Genomic DNA, 15,236 nt, shown 5'->3' with positions numbered 1-15,236 from the left:
ACTGTGTCAAACTCTTTTGAATTTAATATCATTCTCTTTCTATTTATTCAGTATGTACACATATGTATACCATATACATATATGTATATGTATGTATATATACATATATGTGTATATATGTGTGTATGTTACATATATTCTGTCATCTTCCTCATTCAAATATAAGCTCCTTAAGATTAGAGATTTTTTTCCTTTATTATATTTGCATCCTCAGCACTGAACATAGCATACAGGAAAATGTGCCTGTCAGATCTATGGATAAAGAAAGAGTTCATGACCAAACAAGAAATGCAGAGGATCACAGGACACAAAAAGGATAATTTTGATTATATGAAATTTAAAAGGGTTTGTCCAAACAAAACCAAATGCAACAAAAATTAGAAGAAAAACAAGAAACTGGGGGAAAATTTTACAGGAAGTTTCTTCAATAAAGGTCTTATTTCTCAACTGTATAGGGAAATGAGTCAAATTTATAAAAATGGGTCATTCTCTAATTGATAAATGGTCAAGGGATATAGGAATAGACAGTTTTCAGAAGAAGAAATCAAAATTATTAATAGTCACATAAAAATGCTCTAAATCTTTAATAATTGGAGAAATGCAAATTAAAACAACTCTGAGGTACTACCTCACACCCATCAGCCTGGCTAACATGACAGAAAAGGAAAATAACAAAGCTGGAGGGGGTGTGAAAAATAAGTTCACGAATGCACTGTTGGTGGAGTTGTGAACTCCAACAATTCTGAAGAATAATTTGATATTATGCCCAAAGGGCTAAAAACTGAACATACCCTTAGACCCAGCAATACTATTACTGGGTCTGTATTTCAAAAAGATAAAAGGGGGCAGGGAAGAACCTATTTGTACAAAATATTTATAGCAGCTTTTTGTGGTGGCAAAAAATTGGAAATTGAAAGGTTGTCCATCAATTGGGGAGTGGCTGAACACCTTGTGATACCTGGTTATGATGGAATATGATTGTGCTATAAGAAATGACAAACAGAATGCTTTCAGAAAAACCTGGAAAAACTTAAATGAACTAATGCAAAATGAAGTTAGTAGAACCAGAAGAACATTATACACAGTAATTACAGTATTATAAAAGATGATCAACTGTGAATGACTTAGCTACTCTGATCAGTACAATAATTGATGACAATTCCAATGGACTCATTACAAAAAATTCTGTCCACTTCCAGAGAAAGAACTAATGAACTCTGTGTGCAGATCGAAGCTGTTTTCTCAAAAAGAATTCGAAGGAATTTGAGAAGGAGGGAACTACTGGGGGAGAAGGCTTCATGGAGGGGGTGCTTGTAGCGTTGAGGAAGGAATGCATTCTAGGCCTTGGAGACAAGAAGTACAGAAGCACAGAGATGGGAGATTGAGTATCTCAACAGAGAAAAAGCCTGTTTAGCTGGACCCTAACCAGAAGATGTGGGAGGAGAAGGGGAATGGGAAAAGGAACAAGATTTTATTAAGCACCTGCTATGTGCCAAGCACTTTGCTAAGCGCTACAAATATTATCTCATTTGATGAGAGGAGGAACGATGTCCAAGGAAGCTGGAAAGATAGTTTGGGGTCAGGTTGTGAAAGGCTTTAAAAACAAAACAGGAGTTTGTATTTGCTTCTAGAGGAAATAGAAGGTCTTTGTTGCTTACTGATTATGGGAGTCACATTGTTAGATCTATGCTTGGCAGCTATGTGGAAGATGGGTTGGAGTGGGCAGAGACTTGAAGCAAGGAGACACATTAGGAGAGTGTTCCAAAAATCTAGTAAAGAGGGGATGAGGTTTTGCACTAGTGTATAATTAGAGAGAAGGGCCTGGATGAAATTTTGGAGGGAGAAACAGCAGGATTTGGGGCTATTTATTGGATATGTGGGATGAAAAAGAGAAGTGGAATTGAGATTAACATCAAGGTTTTGATCCTGGAAGACTAAAAGAATGATGGTGCCTTCAACAGGTTGGAAGTTTGAAAGAGGAGTTAATTCGGCAGGGGAGACAATGAGTTCTGCTTTTAACATGTTGAATTTCAGATGTCTACAATGTCCGGTTTGAAATGTCCAAAAGGCAATTGGTGATGTAAGGGAGAGACAGGGCTGGCTATATAGGTGTGTGAGTCATTAGAATAGAGATGATCATTAAATCCATGGCTTCTGATGAAGACACCAAGAGAAATCAACCAACAAGCACTTATTATGCACTTTCTCTGTCTCTCTTGCAAGCTCTTACTCCAAGTCATGCACACTAACTGTGGGTATCCTCTGTCCTGGGTCCCCTTTGTTTCTCCATCTATATTATTTTACTTGGTGATCTCATCAGCTCCCATTCTCAGATCTATTTATCAGGCTCTAACCTCTCTCCTGACCTCCAGTCCTTCACGACCAACTGCCTTTGGGACATCTTGAACTGGATTTCCCATAGGCACCTCTAACTCAGCATGTCCAAAACAGACTCGTTATCTTTCCCCCCAAAACCCTCCTCTCTCCCCAATTTCCCTCTTAGTGCCAAAGCCATCACTATCCTCCCAGCTACCTAGGTTTCAATCTAAGTGATTCCTCACTCACTCACCCCATCTATTCAACTCATTACCAAATCCTATCACTTCTGCCTTCACAGTATTAATCCCCTCCTCTCCATTCACAAAACCTCAACCCTAGTTGAGACTAATCACCTGGCTCTTTCCCATCCTTCCAATCTTCCTACACTTCACTCTTCTTTATATGCTCTTAAGATCTAGAGACGCTGGCCTGCTTGGACACAGCATTTCATCTCTCCTCTCCTTGCTTTTACATAAGCTGTCCCGCATGCGCCCTCCCTTCTGCCTTGCGGTTTTCCCCAACTTCTTTCAATACTCAATTCAAATTCTGACCTTATTCGGGAGGCCTTTCCCACTCCCCCCAGCTGCTATTGCCTTCCTCTCTTAAAGTGACTTTTAGTTCCTCTGTATAGATGATATCGTATATGTTCACAGTTGTTTACATATTGTATCCCTCATTAGAATGTGAGCTCCTTGAGGGCAGGGCCTGTGTTTTTGCCTTTCTTTGTATCCCCAGTGTTTAGGGTGCAGTAAGCGCTTAATAAATATTTGTTGACATGACTTGATTTAACCTACTGTGCACTCAGTACTGTGCTAGGTACTTCAGGAATACAAAGTCAGGAATGAAATAGTCCATGCCCTCAGGAACCTTATATTCTGTGGAGGGATGAGACACATTTGTGTATGCGCTGTATCCTCAGTAGTTGATTATAAGCAACTTGAGGGCAAAGACAATCACTTTTCATCTTTCTGTCACCAAACAGTAGGAAGATAATAAATGTTTACTCAATCATATTGAATTAAACTGGAAAATCCTATAGCAACAAAGGGTTTAGCACTTGCTAGCTGTGATCTTGAACTTTTCCCTTCTGAAACTCAATTTCCTCATCTGCCAAATGGAGACAATCATATTTGCACTCTCCCCCTTACAGGGTTGCTATGAGAAAAGCCCCACAGAAATGGGAGTTATGGGGGTGGGACCTGGGGGATGGGAATGATGGTGAGGAGACGGGAATCAAGAGAGAGCTTTCCCTACTGCCACATCTCCTGCAGATCAAAGAGGCCCAGACCAGAAACAGTGGCACTGAAGGCAGCAGCAGCAGCAAGATGCCTGGCCTGCTCAACTCTAGCACCTGGGAGCCGCTTCCACTCACGTCCTCTGACATCACCTCCTGTGTCCAGGGCTATGCTTTTGGCCTCATGGCCTCTCTCACCTATGGCAATGTGGAAGTCCAGCCTTTCCAAGGTAAAGATCCCCCTTGCTGAACACTTTGCCCCTCCTCTCTCTGCATGGTCCCTTCAGCCCAGCTTGGATGCTGTATGTCCAAGGCAGGTGAACAGTTTCGGTCTCAGTTTCAGCCCTGGGCTGTCACCCACTATATAGTTGGTCGGATCAGGATAAGAAGGTGGGAGGGAGGGGAGTGAATCCATTCAGATAGGGTGAGTCCCAACTAGAAAGTCTCATGTCCCTTATATAACACAGTCCCATCTCAAGGACCCCTTATCTTATGTGAAGCATCCCCCACTGTTCTATGATGGACCAAGCCCTGGATTTGAAGTCCGAGGACCTGGACTTAACGCCCCCCCAACATTGCCACCAATCCTCTCTTTGTCACTCATTTTGTTATGAGTTTCTCTGAAGCTCCGCCAGTAAAAGCGAAGGTTCCCTCAAATGGAAGCAGCTGTGCTGAACAGGAAAGACCACTGACTTCTGTAATCTCAGGGCCCCGGTTTGACCCCCCCTCTGCTACCATGTCTATGACCCTGAGCAATTGCTTCTCTTCTCTTGACCTCAGCTGCAAAAGAGGAATAATAATCATTGTCCTACATGCCTCAAAGAGGGAATGCTAGGATCATCAAATGAGATGACATATGCAAAATGGTCTGGAAATGCCATCTGGACTGGCCTCACTCTAAGATTTGTACAGGATCCTAGGACAGAGAACTAGTAGAGATCTTATGCAATCTGGCCCAACTCCCTCATTCTTTATATGAGTCTCAGAGAGCACACAAGCGACTTGCCTAAGGTCATGGTCTAGGACGGTGGCGTCAAACAAATAGAAACAATCCCTCCTTTCGATACTGATTTGAAAAATCAGAAATTAACATTGTCTATGTTTTATTGTATTTTTATTCATTTTGTTCAACATTTCCCAATTACATTTTAATCCGGTTCAGGTAGCGCTCAGGGGTGTTGCAAAGTTGCATGAGGCCACAAGTTTGACACCTCTGGCTGGTGGCAACATGCTGCAGTGGAAGAGCCTTCACCACTGCGCTCTGAACAATCAACCAAGTAAGAAAGTATTTAAGGGGTCTGAAGGGATGGTGGCAGGCCCACATTCTGCCTCTGACGCTGCCTGTGTGATTTTAGGCAGGTCACTTGACTTCCCTGGACCTCAGTTTCCTCATCTGTAAAAATGATTGTACTAGACTACAAGGCCTCTGGGGTTCCTGCCAACTCTGGACCTGCGATCACATGATAAGATACTGGACTTGGGTTCCAGAAGACCTCAGTCCCCATCTTCAACTCTTCCCCACTCTGGGACCCTGGGCAGAGCAGCTTGTTTTCATATCCAGAGTTTCATCATCTGGAAAATGGTGATAATGACACCTGAGAATTGTTGTGTAGATCAAAAGAGATACTGTGTGGATGAAAAAAAGGCTTTGCAAATTTTAAGGGGCTCATACATAGCACCAGACATTTATATGTCAAGTGTCATGAGGGAGGAGTTCATGGAATCATAGTGATAGAAGGGATATTGGAGGCCATCAAGCCCAATTCCTCATGCTACAGATGAGGCCCAGAGGAGGGAAACCCAAGGTCATACAGCTGGTACATAGAATCCTGGTCCTCTGACTTCAAACACAGCTTCTAATGTCTATATCCTGATGCTTTGTATGGGATAGTACCTATGGGATGTAGGGGTGAGGGGAAGCTCAGGTAGATGCCATTCACTCATTCAATGTCCATGGTGGGGGCGGGTGCCTTCCCTGGCAGGCCTCTTCGTGTATCCCCTGGATGAGTACACCACAGTGGTCGGATTCGAAGCCATCATCTCTGACAGATCCGTGACAGTACAGATCAAGGACAAAGCCAAACTGAACAGTGGCTACTTTGACATGAATCGACCTCATAATGGTACGGGTAAGATGGCTAGGATAGAGGAGGAGGAAGTTTTATCTGGGGTGTGGACTGGGCCCAGGGCAAGGACCTAGACTGGGGCTGTGGGTAGAGTTGGGGCTTTTACTGAGCCTGGGGTTGGGACTAGGCCATAACGAGGGTGGAGTGACTAGAGCTTTGTCCCAGGGTGCCAGGTTTAGAAGGTACTAATCGTACTTGCAATCCTTAATTAACTAGAAATAGCAGAGCTTAGGACTTAGTTCTTGAGAATAATTAGTTAAAATAGGCAAGTTGGGGTGAGTTCTGTAGTGTCTTGCCTTGCCCAGCCCTGCTATCTCTACCTTCTTAGGTCTCTGTCCCCCTCCCACCTTCCCCTCAACCTAAGGTTTATTTTGAGATGCTTGCCCAAGGAACAGTCTGGTGTTACTTGGACCAGACACACAAATTTTAGTTATGGCTCTGCCAGGAACCTCATAAGTAAGTTTATTTCTTTTTTTGTAATTTATTATTTATTTATTTTTAACATTCTTTTTCAATTTTGAGTAACTAATTCTCTCCCTCTTTCCCACTCCCACCCCCCCATCCACTGAGAAGGCAAGCAATATGAGATCATTTATACATGTGAAATCATGCAGAACATGTTTCCGTATTAGCCATATTACTAAAATAAATAAATGAATGAATTAATGAAGCGAGGGGGAAAAGTGAGAAAAATATATTTCAATTTGCACTTGGAGTTCATCAGTTCTCTCTCTGGGGGTGGACGGCATTTTTTTTTCACCATAAGTCCTTTGGAACTGTCTTGGATCATTGTATTGATCAAAGTAGCCAAGTCATTCATAGCTGGTCATTACTACAACATGGCTGTTCCTATGTATAATGATCTCTGGGTTCTGCTCACTTCACTTTACATCAGTTCATATACATCTTGCCAGATTTTTCTGAAACCACCCCGCTAGTCATTTCTTATAGCACAATAGCACTCCATCACAATCATAAGTCTCACTTGATGAGCATCCCCTCAGTTTCCCAATCTTTGCACCACAGAAAGGGCTGCTACAAGTACTTTTTGTATATATCGGTCCTTTTCCTTTTCCTTTGATATCTTTAGGATATAGACCTACTAATGGTATTGCTAAATCAAAAGGTACGCCCAGTTTTATAGCCCTTTGGGCATAGTTCCAAGTTGTTCTCCAGAATGGTTGGACCAGTTCACTACTCCCCCATAGTTCATTGTGTACCTATTTTCCCTCATCCCCTCCAGTATATGTCATTTCTGATAAGTGGTACCTCAGAGTTGTTTTAATTTACATTTCTCTAATCAATAGTAATTTAGAGCATTTTTTTCAAATGAATATAGATAATTTTGATTTCTTTTTCTGAACACTGCCCACTCTAATCAATAGTAATTTAGAGCATTTTTTTCAAATGAATATAGATAATTTTGATTTCTTTTTCTGAACACTGCCCATTTATATCCATGACCATTTATCAATTAAGGAATGGCTCTTATTTTATATATTTGACTCCATTATCTACACATTTGAAGCCTTTATCAAAGAAACTTGGTAGAAATATTTTTTATACTATTTCATTGTCTATGGTACCCATTAGTAAAATGTAGTTTCCCTGATTATCTCTTTTAATTAGGTCTATTTTCACTTTTGCTTTGTTTGGGATTATGATTTCTACTCCCTCCTTTTTTACTTCGGCTGAAGTGTGTTAGATTCTGCTTCTGCTCTTTATTTTCACTCTCTGTGTGTCTTTCGTTTCAAGTGTGTCTCTTATAAATAACATATCTATGGATTTTGAATTCTAATCCATTCTGCTATCTACTTCCTTTTTACAAGTGAGCTCATCCCATTCACATTCACAATTATCATTACTGTGTATTTCCCAATTCCTTCTGCTTATTCTTTTCTCTGTTTTTATCCTATCCTTCATCAGAAATCTATTTTGCTTCTAACTGCTGCCTCCCTTAATTTGCCTTCCCTGTTATTATCTCCCACCATTTCTTTTATCCCCTTCCCTTCCTATTTCTCTATTTGGTAAGATAGATTTTTATATACAACTCTGTGTGTGTGTGTGTGTGTGTGTGTGTGTGTGTGTATTCTTCTTTGTGAACCAATTTCAATGAGAGTGAGGTTCAAGCATTGCCCTACACCACTCCCCATTTTCCCTTCCACTATGAAAGCTCTTCCTTGAGTGAGTGCCTCTTTTATGTGAGAAGAGCTCCCCCTTCTACCTCTCCCTTCCCCTTTCTCACCCTCTCATTTTTTCTTTTTGCTGATCAATATAATTGACACACACCCATGCCCTCTGTCTATATAGACACCTTCTAACTGCAATAATAATGATACAGTTCTTAGGAGTAACATGAATCATCTTCCCATAAGAATGTAAACAGCTTAACCATATTAATTTCTTTATGATTTCTCTCTCATGTTTACCTTTTTACGCTTTTCTTGAATCGCATGTTTGAATGTCAAATTTTCTATTCAGCTCTGGTCTTTTCATCAAGAGTGCTTGAAAGTTCTCTGTGTTATTAAATATCCATTTTCCCCCTGAAGGATTATACTCAGTTTTGCTGGGTGGGCTATAATCCTAACTTCTTTGCCTTGTAGAATATCATATTCCAAGCCCTCTGCTTCTTTAATGTGGAAGCCACCAAATCTTCCATGATCCTTGATATTGTTCCATGATAATTGAATTGTTTCTTTCTGGCCGCTTGAAACATTTTCTCCTTGACCCGGGAGTTCTGGAATTTGACTATAATATTCTTGGGAATTTTCATTCTGGCATTTCTTTAAGGAGGCGATTGGCAGATTCTTTCAATGCTTATTTTACCCTCTGGTTCTAGAATATCAGGGCAGTTTTTTTGACAATCTCTTGAAAGATGATGTCTAGACTCTTTTTTTTTTTACCATGGATCTCTGGTAGTTTAATAATTCTTAAACTATTTCTCCTCAATTTATTTTCCAGGTCAGTTGTTCTTTTTCTGATGAAATATTTCACTTTTTCTCCTATTTTTTCATTCTTTTGGCTTTGTTTTATTGCTTCTTGATGTCTCATGGAGTCATTAGGTTCCACGTTCACAATTCTAATTTTTAAGGAATTATGTTCTTCAGTGAGCTTTTGTACCTCTTTTTCTATTTGTCCGATTCTGCTTTTTTAGGAGTTCTTTAATTCAGTGAATTTTTGTGCCTCTTTTACCATAGGCCAATTCTGTTTTTAAAGTGGTTTTTTTTCCAATATTTTTTGTGCCTCTTTACCAAGCTGTTAATTATCTTTTCATAATTTCCTTGCAACACTCTCATTTCTTCTCCCAATTTTTCCTGTACGACTCTTGTCTCTTTAATTCTTCCAAGAATTCTTGTTGGGTGTGTGAAGCTTTGCTTGTAGTTATTTTCACAGTATTGTCCTCTTCTGAGTTTGTGTCTTGGTCTTCTCTGCCACCATAGTAGCTTTTTATGGTCAAGTTCTTTTTTTGTCATTTGCTCTTTTTTCTAGTCTATTTCTTGACTTTGAACTTTATGTTAAAGTTGGGCTCTTGCTCACCTAGAGGTGGGGAGGCACTATGCCAAGCTTCAAGGTTTCTATGCTGCTGTTTTCAGGGCTAGTTCTGGGGGTCCACAAGTTTTCAGTGCTTCCTAAGTAGTACGATCCAGGGAGAGGTGTGGTCACTGTTCTCCTGGTCTAGACTCCAGTCTTTACCCAGGAAGGGCCCCTACTCCTTGGCAGATACAAGCACTAGCACTCCCCTTGGCTCTGGAACTGTGACCAGAGCCTCTACCCCCTCGTGACCAACCAGAATCACTCTTCTCCACCCTGGAACTGCAAACCCAGAACAGTGTATGGGCAATAGAATTGCCAATAAGCAGCAACTGTATCAGTGCCAGAAGTAGATCCCCTGTAATCTCTTTCTCATCAGTTATCTAACTTCCTTACATTCTCTGGGCTGAGAGCTCCCAAAGCTGTTGTTGCCGCTGCAGCCACTGTTGCAGGTGCCCTGTGGACAGGCCCCCACCCCAATGTGACAGATCTCTCCACTACATCTCCCAAGTTTTCTTAGGCCAGAAAAATCTCTCACCTCGAACTTTTGTTGTCTCTGCCACTCCAAAATTTTATTTGCGGCATTATTTTAAAGTTGTCTGGAGGGGAATGTTAACAGAGTTCAGCTAGGTTGCTACCTCTAATTCAACATCTTGGCTCCACCTAAATCAGTTTCTCGGGTAGTGACACGATGTAATAGAAAAAGCACCGGATTTGGGGTCAGAGAAATTAGGTTCAAGCATAGCCTCTGCCATTTTACTACCTAGCTGTGTGACCTTGGGTAAGTGAACTAAGTTTTCTAGACCTCAGCGTTCTCATCTTCAAGTAAAAAGGTTAGGTCCCTTTGAACTCTAAATACGTGATCTGGTGATGCCTGGGTTCTAGTCCCAGCCCTGTTACTGCTTAGCTGCATGACCCTGGGCAAGTCTCCTTACTTCTCTGACACTCCGTTTCCTCATTTGTCAATACTAGACTATTTGGATGGATATTGGATGTCGGTCCTCTTTCCACAGGTACAGAATCCAAACCATCCATATGTTGCTATCCTTGCCAGTGAATCCCTGCCCCTTCTCTAGTAATGAATTCTCTGTTTCTCACTTTCCTCGTCTGTAAAATGAGGCTCAGGTGTCCTACACCAGCTTCCTTCAGGCCGTCTCTGTGTAGAGTGTCAAGTGCTTGAAATGCCTTTTCAATCATTCATTTACTCATTGAATCATTCCTCTACACTTTGGATGATCCTTCAGCATCTCAAACTCAACATACCCAAATGGAACCCAATGGCTTTCCTCCAAATGCCATCCCATCCCTAATCTCCCTATTACCACCATCCTTTCAGTCACCTTAGCCTTGTGTCATCTTCAACTCTTGCCTCTCCCTCACCCCACCATCGCCCCCTGATTGATTAGTTACCACATATGATGGATTCTGTGTCCACGTCTCTGGTCTCTGTCCCCCTCTCTTCTTACAGAGAGAGCACACCAATTCAGTCCTTTATCACCTCTCCTCTGGGCTATTGAACCAGTCTCTCTACTTCTGTCCTCTCCAATCCTTCCTCCACATAGTGCCCAAATTGTTCTTCCTAATACGCCAGAATGACCTCGTCACTCCTCTCCTACAACAACTTCAGTAGCTCTCTTTTGCCTTGAGGATAAAATCAAAACTCCTTGACCTGGCATTTAAATCCCCATAGGGTCTGTCTCCAACCTATCTTTCTGGGTTGTTTTCACATTTCCCTAGCCAAATTAGTCAACTTGCAGCTTCCTATATTTGACAGTTCATCCCCCATCACCACACCTTTGTACAGACTCTTTCCCATGACTGAAATTCTCACTCCTCCACTCCAATGACTTCACAGAGGAGGGTAGTACCTTTACCTAGGCTTTCAAAGATGGACAGAATGTCCACAAATGGGGATGGAGATGGGGGGTGGCATCCAAGGCATGGGGAAACAGTTAGAACAAAAACATGGGGAAATAGCAACTGGTCCAGTTTGACTGGAATGTAGTAAACATGAAGTAGGGTGAGATAAAGCTAGACAGGTCATTTGGAACAAGATTGTGGAGGGCTTTCGATGGCAGAAGATTTTTTTTATTTTTATTTAGTGAAAAGTGGTAGTTACTGAAGACATTACAATCTACAATTCTTTCTCTCTTCTTTTTCTCTTTTCTCTCTTCTTTTTTCTCTCTTCCTCTTTCCTTTTGTCTCTTTTCTGTTTCTTTCTCTCCCTTCTTTCATTCCTTCCTTCCTTCTTTCCTTTCTTCTTCCCTCCTTTCCTTCTCATTCAAAAAGATTTTGTTGATATCTTTTGTTTTTATATCACCTTTATTTCCCAATAGAGAACCTCCCTTAAAACAGAGGGGGGAAAAAAGAAAAAGTAGCCAGTTCGGCAAAACTAGCCAACATCCTGACCAAGTCCAACATTGTATGAAGGGAATACTTTTCTTATAATCTTCCTCCCTCATCCCCCAACCATCCTAGATACGTAGTAGGCACTCAGTAAAAACTAATTAATTGAATTGATACAGACTAGACTGAATTGAATTCAATTAAATTGCTTTGAATAAATTAATAATTGACCTGAATTGAACTGAATTTTACTACTTGTACTGAAATAAATGGAATTCAATTCAATTCAGTTTATTTCACTTCACTTCAATTCAATTGAACTCTTTTGAGTCCAATCTCCAGGGAAGCTGATGTTTCCTGGATTACTCTTTCCACCCCATGTCATCCTCCTCAGGCAAGATCACTCTGGATGAAGATCTGGAACGGACTGTGTTTGTGGCCAACCTGGGTATGATTGGCCCCCTGGAAAGTGTGTCCATCTTTATCAGCACCTCCTCGGAGCTCCAGACTCTACCCAGTGGAGCCGTGAGGGTCCTGCTGCCAACTGTGTGTGTCCCACCAGTCCCTCACTCAGATAACAGCATCTCTGGTCAACAGCCCCGAGGGTGAGAGACCCCCTTGTCCTAATGCTAGGAGGCAGACTTCACAGTTTGGAGAAGAGCAATAGTAGGATCTGCCTCATTGCTTTCATAGTGTGAGTGTTGTGAGGATGGGGAGGGTAGTCCCTTCAGACCCCTTTCTGAGAGACAGAAGGTCCACGAAAGCAGCTAATACCCTCTGGAGGCCAGCTGAAGGCAGGCCACTTGGGAAAGGGAAGTGATCCCTCTGGACCAATTCTGGGACTTGCACACCTGAAGATGCTTATGAGACTTCTGGGTCCAAAAAAGCTATGAGTAGGAAGTAGGGGGACCCCTTTTTATCCTGTGCTGAGGTTCTGTCCCATTTGTATCTGCCTTGCCTGGTGGCAAGTTTGGGGCTAACCATTCCATGTGGGATAGGAGGTTCTACTGGACTCTGACTGTCAGAGCAGACAGGCTCTCAAAAGTGGAAGTGGGGGTATCTGCTTTAACATCAATAAATACTAGCCTTCTCTGATGCCTGGTGTGGAGCACTGATGAGGCTGGACACTAGAGCACGTAGGTTTTTCACTGTAGTTTGTAAGAGACCAGCCAAGGCATCCTGGCCTTCTGCCTTCCACTCCCATCTCATCACTGAGGCACGGATTTGGATTTTCAGAAACAATGGTCTTGAGTTATCAAAAGGATGGGGCAGGTGATTCATTATCAGAAATGGAGGAAAGAACATTTAGGGTGTTATAAGAGAAATAATCTCCTCTCTGACTTTATGTGGTAGGCAACTCTGTCAAATCCCTTCCACATGTGACTTTCCCCATCACGGTTTCGACATGTCATGGGTCGGCATAAGAAATGAAAAGGGAAATTTGGGGAGTTTTCCAGAAGCCTCAGACAACTTGTGAAAGCAGCAGACAACATAGAAAAAGTTTAGAAACTCAGAAATGCGTAAAATAAATATAGAATATTATAGAATAGCTACATATTTTATCTTTTAATACCGTAATAATTCAGATTTCTTCTCTGGTACAAAGGGAGGGCCAAAAAATTTTACACAGATTTTCTAGATCATGGGGGTGCCATGTCCCTAGCTCCCCTAATGTGGAAGGGGTAACTGTATAGATTTACCATAATGCAGGAATAATGAAGGCAAAAACCTAGGTTTTATTAGTATGCTCAAGCATAGACTCAGGCCTCAGAGAAAATCTAAACATTATGAGGATTCTGACAAAGCTTGTTATAGGCAAAATTACATCAGAGTTGACAGAGAAATAGTTCATTTACATATTGTGAACTTATACATTTCTCTTGGGCCATACAAGTCAAGAAAGTAGATTTATGACCCCATATGTCTTTTGATGCCATGAACCTTGAACACTTAAACAGTCATGATCTCATACATCTTTTAAGGACACAAACTTCATCAAACAAACTCTATAGGTAAACTAAGTCCATATTTAGAGGGTTCACAAACAGACTGAGAAGGAGGATTTACATGTTGCCAAGGAGTTGGGGACATTTAAGATTCTTCCTCTGGCTTCCTATCTAAGGAATGTTTAAGGCTGTAAGTCAATTTTCACATCCTATGGGATAGCTTACAGTCAAGTGAGGTTAATATTAACTGAAATTTGTAGGAGCAATGAATGGCCTTGAGTCCTGAATAATAAAAGGAAATTTAAAATTCCCATATAAGGGAAAATAAGATCAAAGATTTTTGAGTTGGAAGGAACCTCAGAGATCAATTAATTTCAACCCCATCATTTTACAAGTGAGAAATAAGTGGCCCAAAGAGATGGCAATTATGAGAATCATCTACAATCATAGGGGCTAGAGATTGGACCCTGTGATTTTATTAATAGAAGGAAGTCCCAGATGAGGAAATTACTTCTGCCAATGCAGAACAACACCTTCTCTGCAATTTATAGTCTTAAAGACTTGCCTAGGCACTCACTGAGAGGTTAAATGACTTGTCCTGGGTCACACAGCCAGTATGGAGAACATGAGCCCAGGTCTTCCAAGGCCTTAAGGCCATTTCCCTATTATTCTTGATCCTTCAGCACCTCTCTCTGCCTAAGATCATTGCAATAGTAATTGGAAGGGATAAGATTGGAACCTGGATTCCAAATCCAGCATTCTTTGCAGCAGACTGATTTTTGGTATAGATAGCACATCAGTCAATGGCATCATTGGCAAATCTCAAAGCCCAATACATTGGCAACTATCATGGATATAAAAGGTGAAAGGGCCCTGAGAATACAGAATATCAGAGATGGGAGGGCCCTTAGCACACAGAATGTCAGAGCTGGAAGGGGCCTTAGAGACCTTCTGGTCCCACCCCTTGCTTTGCAGAGTACGACCCTAAGACCCAGAGACAGGAAGTGCCCTGCCCAAAATGACACTGTTTATCAGCAGTAGGAGCTCAGGTCACCTGACTCCCAGTCCAGGACTTTTCCTGTTGCATCCCAGTGCATCTCATGGTCATGGACCACCCCATGTTGCTCCGAGCCTCCCTACCTTTAAGTGAAGACTGTCGGGGACGATAGAACCATCTCCATAGCCTCCTCCTGAATCCCATCCATTCCTGCCCCAAGTCTGGTTTCTGACTTTTTAGTTCCACTCCAGTGCAGGGCCTCTTATCCATTCTTGGTAACCAACGCTTCTGGAGAACACTGAGCCAAGTCTCCCCCCATCCCAGAGCTGCATCAGGGCTAGAACTTGGAGTGGGAGGCAAGAAGAATCATGGAGCCCCCTGCTAGCCCTTTAATTGGCTCCCTGTGCCTCTAATCCACTGGCTCAGTCCCCTGGCCTACAACTGGCCTTTCCCCTGCCCTATTGCTACCACCTCCCCACCCCAAAAGCCCCTGAATTCTGCCCAAACTATTTGCCCTTTCCTTACAGAAGCAAACATATCTATGTGCCCAAGAACTTTGAGTACTCCAGCAAGTCCCTGTGTATAGCCCAGCTGTTAGACTATGAAATCACCAACCCCATGGAGTATGACTTTAGCTTCCAACTGGAGATCCGTGGACCTTGCCTCCTTGCAGGTGAGTGGCCACCTGGCTTTTCTTGGCTCCAACTACCCTTATCCAGGGACCTTCATAAACAATC

At 42.0% G+C, this 15,236-nt stretch overlaps 1 protein-coding gene across 3 annotated transcripts in view; it reads left to right on the top strand.

Annotated features, from left to right (window-relative positions):
* The window catches only part of VWA5B1 (von Willebrand factor A domain containing 5B1), a 131,066-nt gene that overhangs the window by 41,572 nt on the left and 74,258 nt on the right, over positions 1-15,236 (top strand). For all 3 annotated transcript variants that reach the window (XM_020973183.2, XM_078145640.1, XM_078145641.1), the window contains 4 exons: positions 3,591-3,783; positions 5,536-5,676; positions 11,951-12,161; positions 15,027-15,172. In XM_020973183.2, the coding sequence (XP_020828842.1) occupies positions 3,645-3,783; positions 5,536-5,676; positions 11,951-12,161; positions 15,027-15,172 (637 nt within the window). In that variant the 5' untranslated portion in view covers positions 3,591-3,644. The remainder of the gene's footprint in view (positions 1-3,590; positions 3,784-5,535; positions 5,677-11,950; positions 12,162-15,026; positions 15,173-15,236) is intronic.

The sequence above is a fragment of the Phascolarctos cinereus genome, unplaced genomic scaffold (genome assembly GCF_003287225.1).
Source record: "Phascolarctos cinereus isolate Bilbo 61053 unplaced genomic scaffold, phaCin_HiC Scaffold_726;HRSCAF=1367, whole genome shotgun sequence".
Classification (NCBI taxonomy): domain Eukaryota; kingdom Metazoa; phylum Chordata; class Mammalia; order Diprotodontia; family Phascolarctidae; genus Phascolarctos; species Phascolarctos cinereus.
This window is presented reverse-complemented; position numbering and strand designations above follow the sequence as displayed.